Here is a 20,318-nt window from a genome sequence, read left to right as displayed (position 1 = left end):
TTTTAAAGTCATTCATGTACTAGGGGCATAAAGTTATCTTTATATGTAATTAATACTCTGGTTTTTTAATGTCAGGACTATAAAACTTAACTGATTATGTATCCGTATTCAAGGTATGTTAATTTATAACACAGCACAACATAACACACATTACATTAACATTAACTTGAACATTTAAGATAACTATTTCTGTAGGCATAATTACATACCACTATCAGTTAATTTGACTTTTGTGTAGTAAAATTACTGTTAAAAAATTACAATTTTTAAGCAGTCATACGTGCTACAAGTATAAGCAGATTTTACTTGAAACAAAGAAATTTTAATTTTAGAATTTGTTATTTACAAGTTTTTACTAAGCTTATGATTTTAACTGTTAGGTGAAGGCCAGCATTACACAGTTAGAGGAGCATCAGAGACAGATGAAGGACGCAATAGCCTTAGCAGAGAGTGCAGCCTCTAGTGGGGATGCTTCGTCAGTGCCTGACACCTGCCTTAATCTGCAGCCTGAGTTTCGAGACCCTGCCTACTCGAGACTTGTGGCAGATCAGGTAGCTGACTCAGAAAAACTGCATACATAGGCTAACATGAAAGAGGAGAAATTGTTTTAGATAGAGAAGTCCATCTCTCACAATGTTCTTAGCTACCTACTAATCGTAAAAAAATAGAGAAAGTTAAAGAATATAAACAATAAAAGTTTACCTCAGAACTTTTATTTTATGTACTGAGAAATCCCTCTCTCTTCATCAGGTGACAACTGAAGATGCTATGTTAAGGAAAAGGTACGAAATAAAAAATGCAACATTGACTTTGCTGGATTGAGATGAAACACATGAAAGTAAGAAAGTAGATTTTCAAACCTGACATGAGTTTACTTTAACAATGATGGATAAAGTTGTAGGCTTATAAAATTTATCAAGAGAGAGAGAGCAAAAGAAATTACAATTGATGAGTCAATATCACTTAGAAACATAACAGTTTAAATTTAACTTTTGAATATTCACCTTTGTGAATATCCTTAGACAACATTAAATAAAATTAGCTAAACTAAAATGAGTAGTCCTTCCGGCTGAGTGGGAAAAAGTAGTTAGATTTTGGAACTTCTAAATTAATAATTTATTTATCATGTGATTCACATGTACTCAATATCTCAAAAACCGTTCAAGATACAACATATTGTTACTTCCACAAAGTTTAGGAAATTTTATATTCATTCCAAAACACTTTTTGTTTTTTCTCTAACTTCATGAATAACAGAATTATAAGAATTTTGAAGAAGATTTAATTTTTAAGAAGCTTGAATGTCTGCCATAATGGAATGAAATGATGCACCAGGCTGGCCAACAAGTAAAGTCAAGATATTTATAAGATTAATTCTTGTACCAATTTTCAACTTGTTTGGGCATCTTTATAAGACTATCCATTAGCCGTATTATACTCGTATAGCATAATATACATGGTGTTTCAGACTACCTATATAAAATGTCTAATGGTCAAACAGCTAATTGCAGAGATTTAGTTTAAACGGATTCCCCACCAAATCAACCATAAAGAATTTGTTTAGAATAACTTTAACTGTGTAAAAGTACAGGGTTCCATGTTCAAATCTCAAAACTTTTTAATGCATACACTTTATGTTGTACGTCATTTTCAAGATCCTTGCATCCTAAACATTTTGAAAAAGAAAACATTTTATTATCTATATTTGTTTAAACATTGGATCGTAAACTGTATAGAAAACAGTGCTTTTTTTGTTTTTTATTAGCATTCCTGTAGTATGAACCAAATTAAAGTTTTGTTTGATAATTCATGACACAAGCTTTCATATGATACCATGCTTGTCTGTATTTAACCCTGGAACTGGCAAACGCCCGATATCGGGCGTTTTAGTCGCATCCTAGATGGCAGCGCCCGATATCGGGTGTTTTAATACGTCTTTTATTTCTCAATATTACGTACTTAAAACACGATCAAAGAGTATCGGTATTGATACCAATCGAAAGAGGAAGGTTCAATTTATGTAAATAATACACTAATAAATAATTTATCGTTTCGTTACACGTCCATACGACTTATAATCTCTGACTGTTTGTTTACATTCTCCCGAGTACCACGCTAGTTGCGCGCGCAGCGATGAGTCAACTGGTTCATTCGGCTATTGTTATTTCGTTAGCTGCATGGTGTCCTGTCTGGTTTATTGTTTGTTTGAGTTCTTTGTAATGATGGTTGTGTATATTACACAATAATAGTAAGTTTTTTGTGCGTGTTTACGTAATGGATCCTAATTTCCGCGATCGTTCAAGTGACATTCGAGAATTAGTTGTACATTGATACCAATCGAAAGAGGAAGGTTCAATTTATTGAAATAATACACTAATAAATAATTTTATCGTTTCGTTACACGTCCATCATACGTTTTGTAATCTCTAAACTGTTTGTTTTACATTCTCCCGCGTACCGCGATAGTTGCGCGCGATGCGATGAGTCAACTGGTTCATTCGGCTATTGTTATTTCGTCAGCTGCATGGTGTCCTGTCTGGTTTACTGTTTTTTTTTGAGGTCGTTGTAATGATGATTGTGTATATGACACAATAATAGTAAGTTTTTTGTGCGTGTTTACATAATGGATCGTAAATTCCGCGATCGTTCAAGTGACATTCGAGAACTAGTTGTACATGAAATAAGCAACGATGAGGATTCCAATTTAGACATTCAATCAGAACATAATTTAAAAAATATATAATAAAAAATTAAAAAATAGAAAATTAATATAAACTAATAGTTACAAGATTGTAAGAAGTCCAAGTGAGCTTTGAAGTTCTTACTTTTGTTGGTAAGTAGCACTTTCGAATGTCAGTGTATGATTTTTGTATCGTTTACCACATGTAAAAATAAATACCTTATAAACTATGTGTTGTTTTATTTTTACTCAGAATTAAATGCTCTTCCTTTTGCATATTTTGGATTTTGCGTATCACTAACAACAACAATTTTACAAATCAAAAACTTTGAACTAACTTTTCTTTTTTATAAAAAACATTTTTTTCCTGAAGAGGTAGAGTAAGGGTATTTTTTTTTTATTTAATTATATTATGTGAAAAATGTTCCTTGAACAATGCTGAATAAAGAAATATATAATAAGTTATAGGTACTTTATAGTAAACATGTAATAATAAAATAAATATAAGGCAATGTATGAAGTACTAAAACACTCTGCCACTGAGAGAAATATGACCGCCAGTTCCAGGGTTAAAAAAACATTTCTATTACTGTATAGTTTCCTTTTTTGTAAATATATAATTGCACATAACCTAAATATGGTAAGGGGAGTTTCCACCTCATCAAAACTTGTAAAAAACTGAATAACTTTCACAATAAAGTTCTTTTTTATCTTACCATTACAAAACTGTGGCAAATAAACTGTATTTTTGGTACCACGTGGTAGTTTCCATTGTCTTTTTATAATATATTAAGCAATTAAGAGGTCAAAAAATAAAATAAAATATTACAAAAGCTGTATTTGCTTCGCTAATAAATATCACGTAATTTCCTTGCCTTTTTAGATAGGTAAGATTATGATTCTATCTTGGGTGAAAGACTTCCAAGACGAGGACATTAAAATCAATGTATCCTCGGCTCAGTGGGAGAAGGAACTGTTAATTAAATCATACACCATGGCTTCCTGAGGTAGATTATAGTTTATACACAATTATGTCCGACATTCTAATCCAAGCTGAAGGAAACTTGCAAATCTTTAAAATACCAAAACTCAACATAAGGTCAAATGCCACCAAATACCTGTAGACAGAATAAACAAAGGCAACCACAAAAATTAACTCATAGGTGTGACATGTTACTTGACAAATGACTGATAAAATGCATTTAGAACAATATTTGTAGATATCGAAGTCAACTGAACCACAAGTTACACAACTGACAATATTGGTGCAACACTGGACAACTGGTTGTTAAGTGAATTAGAATAGTATTGGAAGATGTGCAGAAGTTTGCAGCAGCAATTTTACATATGTGCTGCTCTCTGTATTAGATATTCTACCTTATCTGTGTAGCGTAGTATATACTGAGAAAATTCAAGATTTACACAAAGATATTATAAACTTCAGAATTGACTCTGAGTACAAATGGAAAAAATAAGTTTGAGTGAATTGAAAAAATTACCCTATTTAGTTTTTATGTTTTTTAATAGCATATTAATAATGGTTAGGTTTACCATGTCCTACAAAATATAAAGAAAAAAACTGTACACACTATGTACTAAGTATTGTACACATATCGTACAAACTAACCCAGAATACCGATTTTGTTAATTTTAACAGTATTAATACACTTAGAATTCACTGTTTTGCCACCACTTTTGACTCTCACTTGTCAAAGAACCAATGATCAGGAAGACATCATTGTGTGATTTGCCAACAGCACTGAAGATTTCCAGAAGGTTTTTCATATGTTTTGAGTTCACTGATCATGGCCTTGAAGGTCTAAAACCACTATAATTCAAATGTATATATTTTTATTTTTTGGGCTAATGTAAAATAAAGCATTCCTGTGAATATACTATAACTACCATAGTTTCTAAGTGCTTTAAGTAAAACTTAGAACAAAATAGTACTTACAATATCTTGGAACAGTTTGTTAACCAGTCTCTACTAATGAAAAGTTTAAAGATGTGGCTGTTTCCGTGTATGCAAAATGTCATCAAGACTGTTCTACAAATATAGATATACATTGACATACATGTACATTTTTCATTATTTCATGAAGTTTTAAGATGGCAGACATTATTAAGAATGATCTCATTTATTAGACAGCTTATAGCAACATGGAAATTAGCTATACAGTAATTCTCAAGCCATTTAGAAGATTTGTTCTTTAAATTTGAGTTTTAAGATGGCAGACATTTAAGAATGGTCTTATCTCATTTATTAGACAGCTTATAGCAACATGGAAATTAGCTATACAGTAATTCTCAAGTCATTTACAAGATTTGTTCTTAAAATATTTTGTTATCTTATAAGATTTTCGTATTATTGCCTTACAGATATTTGAGTTGTTTAAGATAATATCAAAATAGTACGAGTGAAAATATGTTTACAACCAGTAATCATTTATGTAGTTACAGATTACTTATATTGTACAGCAATACAGTGACAAAAATGAAGTACTGTATATAACAATTTCCAGCTTATAGCAACCAAATGCAGTTCTCATTTTAGAAACCATTAAAATTCTTGACAAACCATTAAATTTCAAGACAACAGCCATACATAAGATCTACCATTTTCCCGACTGCATTGGAAGGAATAATTAAGTTTTAATAAGAAATTGGTTTGCAAGAAATTTTAAAAAATTTAGTCCTTTGACTTTTGGAACTACCTATTATTTAGTAATTTTTAAATAATTATTGATCGACTCATATCAAAATTCTAAATAATCAGATCTTAAAATAGGTTCATTGTTCCATTAAATGTATTGTTACTGTTTCAGTTACAAGAATCAGACAAAGAGCCATACACAAATGGTCCTACAGATAGTGGTGGGGACAATTTCATGAACAATAACGCATTCGGTAATGGTAAGTATAGTGTAGTTTTTATACATGTAATTTAAAACAGCTTAAGAGATTAGACTAATTTTATATTGTACCAATTCTTGAAATACTTATCATTTCTAAACATATCTAATTCCGGACTGAATTTAATTGCTGTTGCTGGAGTATTGTCAACCAATCGATTCTTTATTGCACAACACATTTGACAAAATAATACTATTTTTGCAATAGGCAAATAGGTGCATTTTAAGTAACTTAAAATAATAATTAAACAAAAATAATATACATATTATCATATAAAATCAGTTAATACAATGAATCGCCAAGTAATCTACATAAACATTAGATTATTAAAATTCTAAATAAGTTTGGAGATATTTATAAACAGAGTAATAACATTTATTTGTGAAATATCTTAAAATTTCTCTTCTGAAATTTTCAGATTTCTGCAATAACTTAAAATGCTCAGGCAGTTTGTTATTTAGCCTTATAGCAGCATATTGGGGAATTTCTCAAATTGTCCAGTCCTGTAAAGTGGGTATTGTAAAAAGTTAGTACCTATATTATATCTATCAAAATGATTTTACTGTCTATAAAATGATGGATTTTTCCTCACGAATAAAGTCAATGGAAAATATAAATGGATGGAACTGTTAATATGTTTAAGTCTTTAAAAAAAGGCTTACATGGTGTTGTGTAGGTGTGTTTTTTCGTCTATGGTTTGGATTATTATTTTGCAATACAAACACTGACTTACATTCCACTAAATTACTTCAGAATATTATGTCATAAATTACTGTAGAACAAGCATAAGCTTAATATACCACTCTAAGAGTGTTAAGGTTAACTGATTGAGACAGAGTGACTGTAATAAAATAGGCTTTACTTAAGGTTTTATTTCGATTTGAAATATGCTCAAGCCATGTAAATTTATAGTCCAGATTTAGACCCAAAAACTTGTGGTAGATGATAGCTGTAAAATATTATTTAGATAAACACTATTATAGAGAAAATTACATCACTAGCACTCTATCACTATTATAAAGAGGTAAAGAAAAACACTACTAAGTTAGAAAATAATTTTGCTCTGAATATTGATCATGGCACTAGATCTACATTAAGCCTTGACACTATTCATGTTGTCATTTTGTAGCAACAAATGAATAAAGATGATTTGATTTGAAGTGATGTAAAAATTGGAGGTAGTCAACCAAAGTAAAAAATATTATGCTATAAACAGTATCTGACTTGAAATTTGCATATGGTATTCTATGTCTATTCAATCATTGGATCACTTCTATTTGGGGGTGACAGCTGATTGTCAATAATCAAATTTCACGTCACTAAAACATGTTTGTGTCATATTTTTGTGTATAAAAACCTGTAGATAGATAAACTAATGTTTTGTAACTAATGATTTAATTGCAGTTAGTATGTTCTATATTTATATTTGTGCATCACTGTGTACTGCTATTTTTATATTCATATTCATGCATCACTGCATGTATGCTATTTCTATTCATGGATGACAGTTAATCAGTTGTACACAAAGAACCAAATTCCGAATATCAAATCCAAACATTTTATTAAAGTGATTATTGCAGACTATAGTATAACCTAGCCATCAAGCGGTCAGATTAGAGAACACCACCATTCCAAAGATTTAGTCTTTAGTACTTTTTCTTACAGCACTGCATATTTGCAACCAAATAAATTTATAGATGAGTATTCAAAAATGTGATAAATCATGATTTTAGTTTAGCAGTCTGATGAAACTAATAAATTTTTCATGGTTGGTTTTAGATCCGTTTTCAAATCCTACCTCTAAACCACAAGATCCTTTTGCAGCCAACGACAGTTTTGTAGCGGATTTCGGTTCAAAGCCTGTGGTAAGAAAGCGTTTTCTCTTTTTACTGTTTATAGATTTAATGTTTCACGGGTTATATTGACTTTTCTATTACTCTTTTTCAGATTATTAAAATGGAACTGTATTCGTTAACATTTGGAGATATTTTAATCTACTGAGAATTGAGTGTTTTGATGTTCTCATTATGCTCTGTGTTGAGAAAAATGACATTTTTGGAAGATATTAATAAAACTATTATTGAATATTTTTGCACTATTTGTATGATATGAAATTTTAATTTAATATTGTGAATTTTCATACTTCATTATTTGACAACAAATTTAACACCAGAATTATTTTTTTAATCTACATGAAAGTGCTGTTGATTTTAAAGACTTTTGGTAGTCGAATAAATATATTTTAAATCCTATCTATTCTTGCCAAACATTTGTGTAACAAATCAGTTCCTAGATTTAACCTTTCCAGTTGGAAAAGCTATTGCTATTGAACCAAATTTTGATGCTCTAGACAGCTCTGTTTCACTGTAGTGGATGTGTAATACAGATCAGTTATCATTGGAGATCAAAGTAATAAACTAATTTAGCATTTGTATGTATAACTTTGGATAACATTTTAATTACCTAATATGATAATAAGAATAGTCTAATGGTAATACACATATTATGAGTATTACACAGAATTTTTAAAATATCTGACATTATTTTGTTTTTGGACTTAAATGTTCTTAGCCAAATGATGTACACAAGTATAATAAACTGTGTGGATTGACTGTTGCACTTGATGAATTTTTGGAAAAACCAGGTGCTATTAACCTTCTAATAAACATTCTTTCTGAGCAACCTTAGTATGCTTGAAAGTTCCAGCATTTAAAGATTACAGTCATCATTTACATAGCAGTTTAATGAGTAAATATTTCAAGGAACTTTCAGACTGTTTCACAAACCTGATTGATAAGTATAGGACATTAAAGATGTGTTTATTCTCCTTATTAAGGAACAGTCAGATTGTTCTTTAAATTGTGTCATTGCCCGTCCGTCTGTGTGTCTTGATTGAAAGGCCCTAGACACTTGAAACTAGGTACATAACTTCCTCCTGGTCTAAGAAAGAACACTATTAATTTTGAGGTCAAAAGGTCAAAGGGTAGTCTATCCATCTCATCTGTGCGATAACTCTTACTTTATATTCTGCCGGGTCCTTCGGTATTCCATTGCTTCCGTTTATTGTATACATTATTTGTACATTGATAATTGTCAGTAAATATTTGTTCTAGGTAGCGATTTTAAACAACTTTTAAATTAAAAAAAATATCAAAAACTCATGAAACAAAATACACCATAAAAACCGCAAACAAGCTGTAAACTTAAAATCCCAATATTAAAAATTACTTTTAAGATGAAGAGAAAACTCTTGGTCACTGATAAATATAGGTCTGCATGATGCAAAATTCAAGGTCACAATAATCCCGAATTTGTTTTGTAATGGAAGTAAATGATTGATTTATCATTAAAAATAATCAACAATGTGCAAGTCAATGGCACATATATTTGTTCCATATACAAATATTTGTTCTGTTCCAAAATTTCTCTTTTCACATAGACCTATAGTATATTACTTTCTGTGTTTATATTTAACTGTTGGTACCTGTGCTTCTACATCTATATCACTAGTAGATAAATTGTTTATTTATTTATTTTATCTTTTGAACTCTAGGGGACGATTTTATCGCTGTTACACAAATCTACAAGAAGCCCACAAAGGACAATTATTCCATTGCCATCATACTGTCAGCGTAATATTTTAAAACCAAACCTTGCAAAATTGCTTTAAAATGCATGGGGTTTCTCACTGTCCTACGCTAAACATTGTTGTTACAGTACCAGATAAAGAAATATGTTTACTTCTGGTGTTCAAAAGGCTAATACATATAATTTAATTTTTAACTTATACATAATTTATTTTCAGGATTCTTTTACATCAGATCCTTTTGCTAACGCGTTTGGCTCAAGTATATCAGGCAGTGGTAAGTATAAAGTGTATGTGACAGTATCTGTTGACACCAGTTATAATAAATTAACCCTTTGAGTGCCACGGGTATTTTCCGAAGTCATGCATAAAGTGCCAAGCTGTTTTTCACATATTTGTTAGCTTTTGGGAAAAAAGCTGTTGTAAAATAACTACTAAACAGATTTCCATCATTTTGTTGTTGTTTTTTTCTTTCTTATTAAACGCAAAATATGATACATATCGTTACAAATAAAATTTGATTTATAAAAATATAAAAATTTCAGTATTTATAAAAAAAGTTTTATACTTTTCTATAAAAAGTTATGTTTCGACCTAATTTGAGTGTATACAGTATTTTTAAGATTTTTTTTCTTTATACCATGATAAAGGCCATATAATTGTAAATAAAACCCATGTGTAATATCTTATTATAGAATTTTAAAAACATGGCATTATATGTATTAACAAAATGCTGACGGTAAGAACATTTTATAAACTGTACTTCATTTGTCAGAGTTTAGAAATTACTTAGTAATGATGTAGTTTTCCCAATAAATCTAATAAAACATCAATATAACACAAATAAATATGATTAGTAAATGTAGAAACAAATACTTGCTAACATATTTACATAAAAGTTTACATTTACTAAATAATAACCCTAATAATATTTACACTGAAAATTCACGTTTTTCGCTTGGATACAAGTCAAATCACTACATTAATTTTGTAAAGAAATACAGTAAAATACTGTATAAGTTACTATTTTATTTTGTATTTACTCAAATGCTTGGTTATCGGTACATAAACAAAAAGAAAGGCCGTTATGAAACACGGTACTTGTCCACTACGTCGCGTGACGGGGAAGACAGAATCATCGCACAGGTACTTTGGTATTATCACAGCCCACTATTTTTGGACGAGTTTTCCTTATCAGGGATCAAAATAAACTTCAACGGTTCTTCCATAATGAATCGAAAAATACTCAATGAGTCATACTTCCTATCTCCAAATAGACACACGAATGACCTGACATTTTCAAATAATGAAACGTAGTTCTTATTATTTTTGATTTCATCGATTGTCGTAATAACTTGTAAATTCCAAAATAGGTAAAATAAAGTCAGTTGTTTTTTAAACTGTAATTTATTTTTTTCCCCAATAAGGAAAACTCGTCCAAAAAAGTTTTTTTTTTTTTTTTTTTGGGCTGAGGATGGGGAATCTGCAATCAGATACATGGAGGGTTCTCTCTTCTTCCCTTCACTCCAGTGCATGCGGGGTTGACTACGTTATAAAGATCGCCGACCCGCTAAACCCCACCCTCGTCCTTCCTGCCCACCAAGCCGGGGACCACTTTTAGCATTTCTTCAGCTGGGTGAGTGTCTTGCACTAAATGCTTTCCTTCTTCACCTCAAGTCCTCACGGCTCATCTTCCATTTTCTTCCGTATAATGGAAAAGGCCATCTTACTGACTGCGTTCCACATGTCTTCCGACTGCACCATGTGAGAGACCAAAGTCTCAGGTATCAGTTGTCCGGGTTGTTTCCCAGCAATTGGCTCTCTCTCTGTCCACCTCTTACAGAAAAAGAAAGTGTGCTCAGCAGTATCTTCCTCTCTGCAGTAGTGGCATAGATACTTTTGAGTTACTTCTGCCAATCCTCTCCAAGTAACGGCGGAAACACCCATGACCTGAGAGGATCTGAGTCACATGGAAATTTACCTCCCCATGTGTCCTTTGAAGCCATACTCTAATGTCTGGTATGAGCCTTCTGGTCCCAGGAGCCCTTACTTGAGACCTCCCACTCTCGTTGCCAAGCATCCCTCAGTCTTTCCTGCAGCTCCGCCCTGTCTCGTTCTCCCAGGTAGCTGTCAGTTCTCTCTTTCACCAGAAGATGGATAGGAGGAGTCCTAGCGAGCACCAAAACAGACGTCGAGAGATATCGTCCTGTAGGCTGATGTGATTCTCATCGCAGCAAGCCGTTGAAACCCTTAGTGCAGCTTCCTTTGCTCTTCCAAACTGCATTGCACTCGCCCACACCGGTGCACCATACAAGAGTATGGACTGTGTTGCTGAGAAAATCAGCCGCCTCTTTGACTCCTTGGGGCCCCGAACATTCTTCATAGTCCCACTTATTGCCATTGCCGTTACTGAGGCCTTTCTTGCTGTTTCCATAACATGGGGAACGAAAGTTCTTGACTTATCCAGCCAAATGCCTAAGTACTTGACCTTAGTCTTCGGTGTGACAGTCGTACCCTGTACCCGAAAAGTGATCGGTCGAAGTCTCCTCCTTCCAGCCATGATAATTGCCTCAGTCTTTTGTGGGCCAGCTCAAGTCCCAGTTCCTGCAGATGATCCCCAACTCGTGCAATGGCTTCATTGGATCTCTCCATTAGCACATGTTCCGTGCTTCCCTTGGCCACCAGGGCCAAGTCATCAGCATACCCGACAATTCGTACCCCAGGCGGGAGAGCAAGCGAAACACAGTGTCGTACAGGACATTCCAAAGGGTTGGGCCAAGCACTGATCCCTGTGGAACTCCACTGGTAACTTGCCTCCTCATTCCATTTCCCAGGTCCAGTGTTCTCTCCCCCTAAATACGCCTGAATCATGCGCCTAAGATATGGAGATACTCCAATCGCTTTCAGCCGCTGCAATATCTTCTGCCAAGAAGCACTATTGAAGGCATTTTTCACATCCAAAAGGACCACCGCTGGTATTTCCCGGTATTGTCGGCCTCCACCCACAGCACGTCGTACCAACTTGATGACCATGTCCACAGCATCTACTGTTGAGCGTCCAGGTCTAAAGCCAAACTGGTTGTCAGACAAAGCATTGGTTTTCTCAAGTTCTTCTTGTAGTCTTCCTACCAGCAGTTGCTCAAACAGCTTCCCCACAGTACTCAGCAGACACAGTGGCCTGTATGAGTCTGGTCTGCCTTCTGGCTTACCCAATTTTGGGATGAGGACCAGTCTTGCCATCTTCCAGCCTGCAAAGGAAGCTCTCCTCTCTCAGGGCCATATTTAACATTTTAAGGACCTTGTCTGGGACTACACTCACTGCCACCTTTTACTATCTCTGGGGGAATGCCATCAGGTCCCGGGCTCTTGTTAGACTTGATCTTTTTTCCCGCCACGATAAGCTCATTTTTGGTGAAAGGTGGAATCTCCAGAGCAACAATTTCCTCATGCACTACAGGTGGGTGCTCAGGGAAAAGTACATCTACGCACTGTTCAATTGTTTCTCTATCTAGCACTGGTAGGTTGCGTCCAAATCTCTTCATGACAATTTTGTAGGCATTTCCCCACGGATCTGCCTCAAGTAGGTCACATAGGTCTTGCCATTTGCGTCTCTTGGTTTCCAAGATCTCTTTCCTGTATCTTTGGCGTTCTTGTCTGAGCAGCACCACCAACACATCCACTTCAGCTGCATCTGGTCGCGATCTTCCTCTCGCCCTGGTAAGTCGCCTCCGCAAGACTTACATGATGATCTTAAGGGCTGCCACCTCCCGCGGTCCACCAGTATACTGATCTCCTAGCACCAGGCTTCCTTGGTTTGCAATACTTCCCCACACACTTCATCCAATGCTTGAGTCAGTTCATGCGCTGATCTGCCATCTATCTCATCAAGGTGACGCCTCAGAGCCTCCTCCAAAGGTTCCATGTCACTCGGCCGTACTCTCCACCCTTTTGGCAGTAACGGTGCAGTCTGCTCCTCATGGTCCATGCACAGCTCAAAAAATATCTGCTCATGGTCGCTTAGGGTTTCCTCCTCACTGACATGCCAGCACCTTACTTTCTCTGCCAAAATCTTCTGTAACGAAAGTAAGGTCGAGTATGGAGCGATACTCTCCTCTTCTAAATGTTGGCACTTTCCCCTCATTTAGCAGGACCAAGTTGTTTCCTGCAGCCCAGTTCAACAACTAACCTTCCTCTTCTTCCTGAGCACGTTTCTCCCCATTCTTTCAGCCTTGGCATTAAAATCACCACCAATGATTATTCCTTTTCTACAGTTCCTTCTAAAAGCCGCAAGTTCTTCTAGGCTTTCTTTCAAACTCCATGATTGGTTTGCCAGGAGGGAAGTAGCAACTACACACGATACACCGCTCGTATTCAATCCATGCAAAATTGTTTCCGTGTCCTCTTCCTTTTACCATATGTCCAAAAAAAGTGACTTCATGATAAGTACCCAAACAACATAAATTTCACAGATAAAATAGTAGAGAAACAACATAAAACTCGTATTTATTGATAGTTTGGAACCTATCAATAAATAACCAGCTGTCTGGTTATTTGGCCAAAATAATCTTGTACTGTATAAAATATTATATTATCAAAATACGAAACGTCAAAATTGGCGACACTGGCACTTTTCGTACCGTCAAAATTAGTGACGCTGTGGCACTCAAAGGGTTAATCTACAAGTAAAATAATTATGTATTAAATTTTGTTATATAAAAAAATAAATCAATATTTAATTTATCTTAGTTACATTTAAAACATACAAACAAATACTTAACATTTTTATTTTTATATCAATAGCAAGGCTATTTTTGTCAGACTCTCACAAAAGTCTTTGTATTACATGCAAAAAATGCCAATGGTCTTTTTCCTAAAAATGCTTAGTTTCAGAAAAGTAAATATACATTATTTTTAGTTTTCATAAATAAAATTATCTAAATAAACCATTGGATGTAATTTAATAATTTTAAATAATTGAAATAAAAATAACTTATATAAAATGTTTTAAATTAGTTTTAACTTGCCTAACTTTAAAGTGGTGCTAACAAATTTATTAGTATATTTTCAAAATACATGTTACAAAGGTAAACTTTATGATATTATATATAAAACATGTTATGGTCTTCTCTTTAAAAAAATTCTAAGTTATGGAAAATGTTCTACAAAATTTATATGGCTTTTTGCAGTTTATGATTTTACATAATTTCTAAAGATGTGAAAAAGCTTATTTTATAATTCCAGAGACGTTTAAAACTATTTTGTTGTGAAACCAGTATATTTTTTAATTTTTGTATAATTTCATGGCAATTGGACACATATAACTTATTATAAAAAAGATTGTTGTTATGTATATCAAGTCTTTTTGTGATTTTGCTTAAAATATAATAAATGTTTAAAGTTGATTTTTCAATTCCAGATATGTTTAAAGCTATTTCTTCATAAAGCAAGTATTCTTCTGCATCATTTGATGTAGTTTTTTGGTAATTGGAGGTATATAACATATGTTAAAAAAATGGTTTACAATTGTGTGATGTATTGGATGTCAGTACCAAAATGGTTCAAACAATTGAATGCTGTTTTCAGTTCCCAGTCATGACATGCTCAGTTTTACTTATGTGTTAATGCTTGCAGGCAGTAAAGCAGATCCTTTTGATCCTTTTGGTGATGGAAGCCGGAACAGGCCTAAAACACCCCCGGAAGAAGTTAGTATAACAACTTTATTCTCATTAATTATCTCCTAACTGTTAATTTAAATATACTAGTAATATTTTATTTTAATTGAGTTTTTGTTTATTTAATTGTAGACTTAAATTCTTTAAATTACATGATGAGTATTTTAATGGGTTTTATGGGTAAAGTGGTAGACCAATAATATAAAAAATGCTACAGATAATTAAAAGTTTTACTACAACACACGCACACGCGCGCGCACACACACACACACACACAAAATACAATTTACATTTAGCAATGTCAAAATTAGATGACCAAACAATTTTTGTCATAAATTTAAACACACAAAATTTATATTAATATTATTTTGAAAGTTGACTATTTTTTGACAAATGTTGCAGATATTTAAGGAAAAAACAATTGGTGATTGTTTCCCCCAACATTTTATTTATATTGTACAGTAGTTTACTGATCCTAGTAAAGTTGTTTTCCTAATGAGGAAGAGATACTGACCAATAAGTAGGGAAGACACCAGAACCTCATCTTCTTGGTGGTAGCACAAAATAATTTGTTAAGTCCTGATGTCCAACATGAATCCCTAAGAGCGGCAATAGATCAGATTTTTTTATCGTTTTACTGGTTTTTTTAATGTTGCACTGAGATTTTTAATAAGTAAGTTTATGTCACAAATATCTTTTTTACGAATTTTTGAAAATATTCTTGCACTTTGCGTAAAATCTCCACGCTACTGAGCAGTGTTTAACACTGTCAGTCAGTAACATGGGTTTCCCTTTTTATTCTGCTATTGTGAGATCTAACCACACCTTCAACTGCTGTAACTTATGCTAGTGGTTGAACCGTCCTCCTAGTTTAGAACCATTCTTATTTTCCTTACTATTAATTCAGATCACCAACATTGACAGATTAAAACCCAACAACCCGGACAGCCTGATGTTTGACAACGAATTGGCAACACACAACATAAGAAGGCTCCCTTTGCCACCAACTCGCATTACAGTTGACACAAGCACTTCAATTGACTGTATATGCACTAATATTCCAGAACATGACCTTAGTGCAACAATTTTACAAACTGGACTATCGGATCATACCGCCCAAATATGTAGCCTGGACTTTTGTAAAAATGACGACAACACGCAAACTCTTCGGCGACAAATGGGAAGGAGAAACCTTGACCAGCTCAAGTCACTGCTTTCCATAAAAAACTGGGATACTGTCTATAATGCTGAAGATGCGGAAACAGCATATAACATATTCGAAGGAGTGCTGCAAACTGCCCTTGACATCTCCTGCCCTCACAAGAAGAGCAAAAATAAAACTAAGAGTAAACCAATTCACTACTATGACCAAGAATCAGCTGAGATAAAAGCTGCCTACTTAAGAGCCTCAAACACCTATGAAATTACCGGAAGGGCACAAGATAAAGAAACTATGGTAAACATAAAAAAGAAGTACGACAGAAAACTAAGGATGTTGCAACAAAGTGCAAATACACAGAAAATAATGACATCTGACAACAAATCCAAAGCTGTATGGGACATAATACATACAGAGACCAATGCCAAACAACTTAGCAAAACATGTCCTAAGCTAAACATTGACGATGTAGTGGTAGACAATCCTCTTCAGGTAGCTGAACAACTAAACACTTTCTTTACTCAGATAGCAGAAGTGACATTACAGCAAAACAACCAACAGCCAGGAGACAGCAGATTAGAAGAGGACCTAAACCTCTTAAACCACCCTTTAATACAACCATTTGATCTGACCGCCACAACATGGGAAGAAGTAAGTCAAGTAATACACAACCTAAAAAACAAATCATCGAGTGGTACAGACGAATACTCATCAAAAGTTGTAAAGCATTGCGCAGTGGAATTGATTCATCCTCTTGCATCAATTATAAATAAATCATTTTCCCTGGGCCAATTCCCAACAAAGCTTAAAGTCTCCAAGGTCTATCCCCAGCACAAAAAAGGACCAAAAACTGACCCAAAAAACTATAGACCCATTTCCTTAATATCAACGTTTTCAAAAATTATTGAAAAAATAGTATTGAAGAGACTAATGACACATCTTACACAACAGGACTTAATTACTGACTGCCAGCATGGCTTCCAGAAGGGAAAATCTACTTTATCTGCCATCATAAGTCTGGTCGAATCTATAATTGACAGCATAGAGGAGGGACAATTTGTCACTGCCTTATTCCTAGACTACAGTAAGGCCTTTGATTGCTTAGGACACAGCCTCATCTCTAAAAAACTTGCAGCTTTGGGAGTAACAGGTCTGGAAAACAAGTGGTTTGATAGTTATCTCAAAGGGAGATCCCAAATTGTGGAGATTCAGCATACTACATCTGGCGTCACTAGCATGTTCAGATCTTGTCCTCAACCAATTACTAGAGGAGTCCCACAGGGATCTGTGTTGGGACCCATTTTGTTTATTCTGCTGACTAACGACTTCCCAGCTCTAATTCAAAATGAAAGTACGAGCTGCATAATGTACGCAGATGATACCACTCTTCTTCTAAGAAATGACACAGCTGAACAATTGTACAGTAACTCTATCACATCATTAGAAAGCACCATAATCTACAGTAAATTAAATGACTTAGCAATAAACCCTGACAAAACTACACAGGTACACTTTAGCAGGAAGAAAGAGGTACCAGCAAGCATTCCCAATATACCAGTGGCTAACCAGATCAAGTTTTTGGGAGTAACTCTCGATAGCAGACTCACATGGGCAGATCATGTAAACAACATATGCAATAAAATTAGTACAGGCATCTACGTTGTTAAACGTATTAAATGGGTAGGCTCTCTGGAAGCGGCAAAAATAGCCTACTATGCGCTAATAGAGTCTCACATTAGGTATGGCCTTATAGTCTGGGGAACCTCCCAAGGAAACCTCAAGAGAGTTCTGGTACTCCAAAAGAAGGCAGTCAGGACCCTTGCAAACCTTGAGCCACTACAAACTTGCCGACAGGCCTACCAGACCCTAGGCATACTTACAGTACCTGCACTTTACATTTATGAAGCCATCTTGCACGTAGATAAACTACATCTGCAGACTCACATGGACCTCCATAATTACCCCACACGCCATGCCTCAAGGCTCACCCTACCTCAACACAGAACAGCTTTATATGAGAAGAAACCTTCATACATTGGCCGGAAATTTAAAAACCTTCTACCAGACTACCTCCGCAGCCTGACAGGAAACAGACTAAAGAACCTACTTCGAGAGTTTTTGCTGAAGAGACCTGTATACACCATTGAAGAGTTCCTGGAATCTGCTAACACTGGAACCACGTGATTTTAAAAATTGAAGCATAAACCTCCTAAACTCACAATGATGACACTATTAAACTGTAATTATCTAACTTTGCATTATGTATTATATTTTGACAAATTACTGTACTTAATGTTCACGTAATAAAGACATTTTGATTTGATTGATTTGATTTGATATATTATTTAATATACAATTTTACTTCAGCAAAAATTTATATTATTTTTTTTTTTATTGACTATTAAGTGTATTTTAATTTCATATTTTAATCAAATTAAATTCATCATCTAATCGATATATAGAATTATTAAAATTATATTCACATTTAGTGATAATTTATGATCCATCCCCGAAAATTGTTGTTTAATATAATAATTGATTGATCAGTTCTATACAAATTCCTCTGTTTGTTGACAAAAGTTTAACTATTTCAATTGTCATTTGGTATTTTGAGTCTGGCACTTAAAATTGTCATTATAGTATTGGCTAAATCATTAAAGTGACAAACTATAGAATATCATTAAATGGGATAAAATAAAACTATTTTAATGATAACAATAACATAATATCTATTTTACGAATTAAAACAAGATTGTTAAGAAAGTTACTACGAGGCACGTCCAGAAAGTAAGTGTACTGGTATTCTCACAGTTGCAGGGAATACATTTTTGACATGTTAGCAATACTGCCGCGTAGTCTGAATCCTCCCCTTCAAAATGAGACCAAAGTGTGTTGAGAACTCTTGACACAGTAGCATCTCTCGCGAAAAATGTCAATCGTATCCCCTGCCAAGTGCGAAATTCGCGCCGTCATTCGCTACCTCATTGTGAGGGGAAAAGCTCGGGTTGAAATTTATAATGAGGTGAAAACTGTTTACGGTAATGGAGCTATGAATCGTATGAGCGTACAAGTGGTGTCACGAGTGTCAAAATGGCCGTACTTCCGTGCATGACGATCAGAGGAGCGGAAGACCTTCAACTGTGACTGACGAACTTGTGGACAAAATCGAGAATGCGGTCCGTGACGATTGCAGATTGATGTTAGATGAACTTTCTGCAATGTTTCCATAAATCTACAGATCCCTGATACACAGCTGACAGAACAGCACAAGTTGAATCGAGTGCAGAGCTCTATTGTCACTAGAGACGAAACTTGGGTTGCCCACTACACGCCTGAAACTAAGAAGCAGTCTAAACAGTTTTCACCTCAAATTTCAACCGGAGCTTTTCCCCTCACAACGAGGTAGCGAATGACGGCACGAATTTCACACATGGCGGGAGATATGATCGACATTTTTCGCGAGAGATGCTACTGTGTCAAGAGTTTTCAACACACTAACCTCGGATTAATCTCGTTTTGAAGGGGAGGATTCAGGCTACGCCTCAGTGTTGTCAACATGTCGAAAAAGTGTTCCCTACAGCTGTAAGAGTACCAGTACACTTACTTTCTGGATGTGCCTCGTATTTAGTTTTAAAGGAAAGTTTTCACTTTTCAAGTTATAATCTCCTATCAACATTAACCCCTTTATTGTTGTTCTATACTGAGTGAAACCTATCTATAGCGTGTGGTTTCATACTGTGACTGTGCCATAACAAGATGTTTGCTGCAGTCGGTATGTTAATCTACCCTTGTAAGGATTTTAATTTTTTAGTTCAAAGAAAACCAATCCGTACTTACTTATATTTACAAAAGTTTGGTTCTAAATGTATATTCATAATTTTTCAGAACACAGATAAAGATCCATTTGGTTGCGATCCCTTTGCCGTCTTACATGCCCCCACAGCTGCGTCTGGACCTCCTCCACGGCCAGAGTCTCCCAGTCCTGCCCTCCCACCCAAGAAGAGCAAGCAGCCTCCACCTCGGCCAGCCCCACCACGTCCCTTGCAGCCCCCTACCCCTAGCCCCACCCCGGCTGACACCTCTGACCCTTTTGCTGCCAACAGTGGGTTTGCTGACTTCTCTAACTTCAACAGCAAGGTCAGTTGTCTTGTAGCTCTGCTGACTATCTGGCATCTGCTCGTAGGTATTGTGATGTTGAGTTGACTATTGTATTCTAGTTCGGTTTTGAGTGTGTATATGTACCTATATTGTTGTCTACAGTGCAGGGAGTCTTATAATTGAACAACTGTGTAGCACATTCTTTATCTT

At 34.7% G+C, this 20,318-nt stretch overlaps 1 protein-coding gene across 1 annotated transcript in view; it reads left to right on the top strand.

Moving 5' to 3' along the window:
• LOC124371172 (epidermal growth factor receptor substrate 15-like 1) overlaps positions 1-20,318 on the top strand; it is a 55,579-nt gene that overhangs the window by 33,076 nt on the left and 2,185 nt on the right. Inside the window, 6 exon segments of the mRNA XM_046829485.1 lie at positions 381-551; positions 5,506-5,593; positions 7,373-7,458; positions 9,399-9,456; positions 14,811-14,881; positions 19,896-20,147. Coding sequence (XP_046685441.1) covers positions 381-551; positions 5,506-5,593; positions 7,373-7,458; positions 9,399-9,456; positions 14,811-14,881; positions 19,896-20,147 — 726 coding nt within the window.

Source organism: Homalodisca vitripennis, unplaced genomic scaffold (genome assembly GCF_021130785.1).
Source record: "Homalodisca vitripennis isolate AUS2020 unplaced genomic scaffold, UT_GWSS_2.1 ScUCBcl_1033;HRSCAF=4142, whole genome shotgun sequence".
Lineage (NCBI taxonomy): Eukaryota > Metazoa > Arthropoda > Insecta > Hemiptera > Cicadellidae > Homalodisca > Homalodisca vitripennis.
Note: the sequence above shows the minus strand (reverse complement) of the source record. Positions and strands in the feature narration are given on the sequence as shown.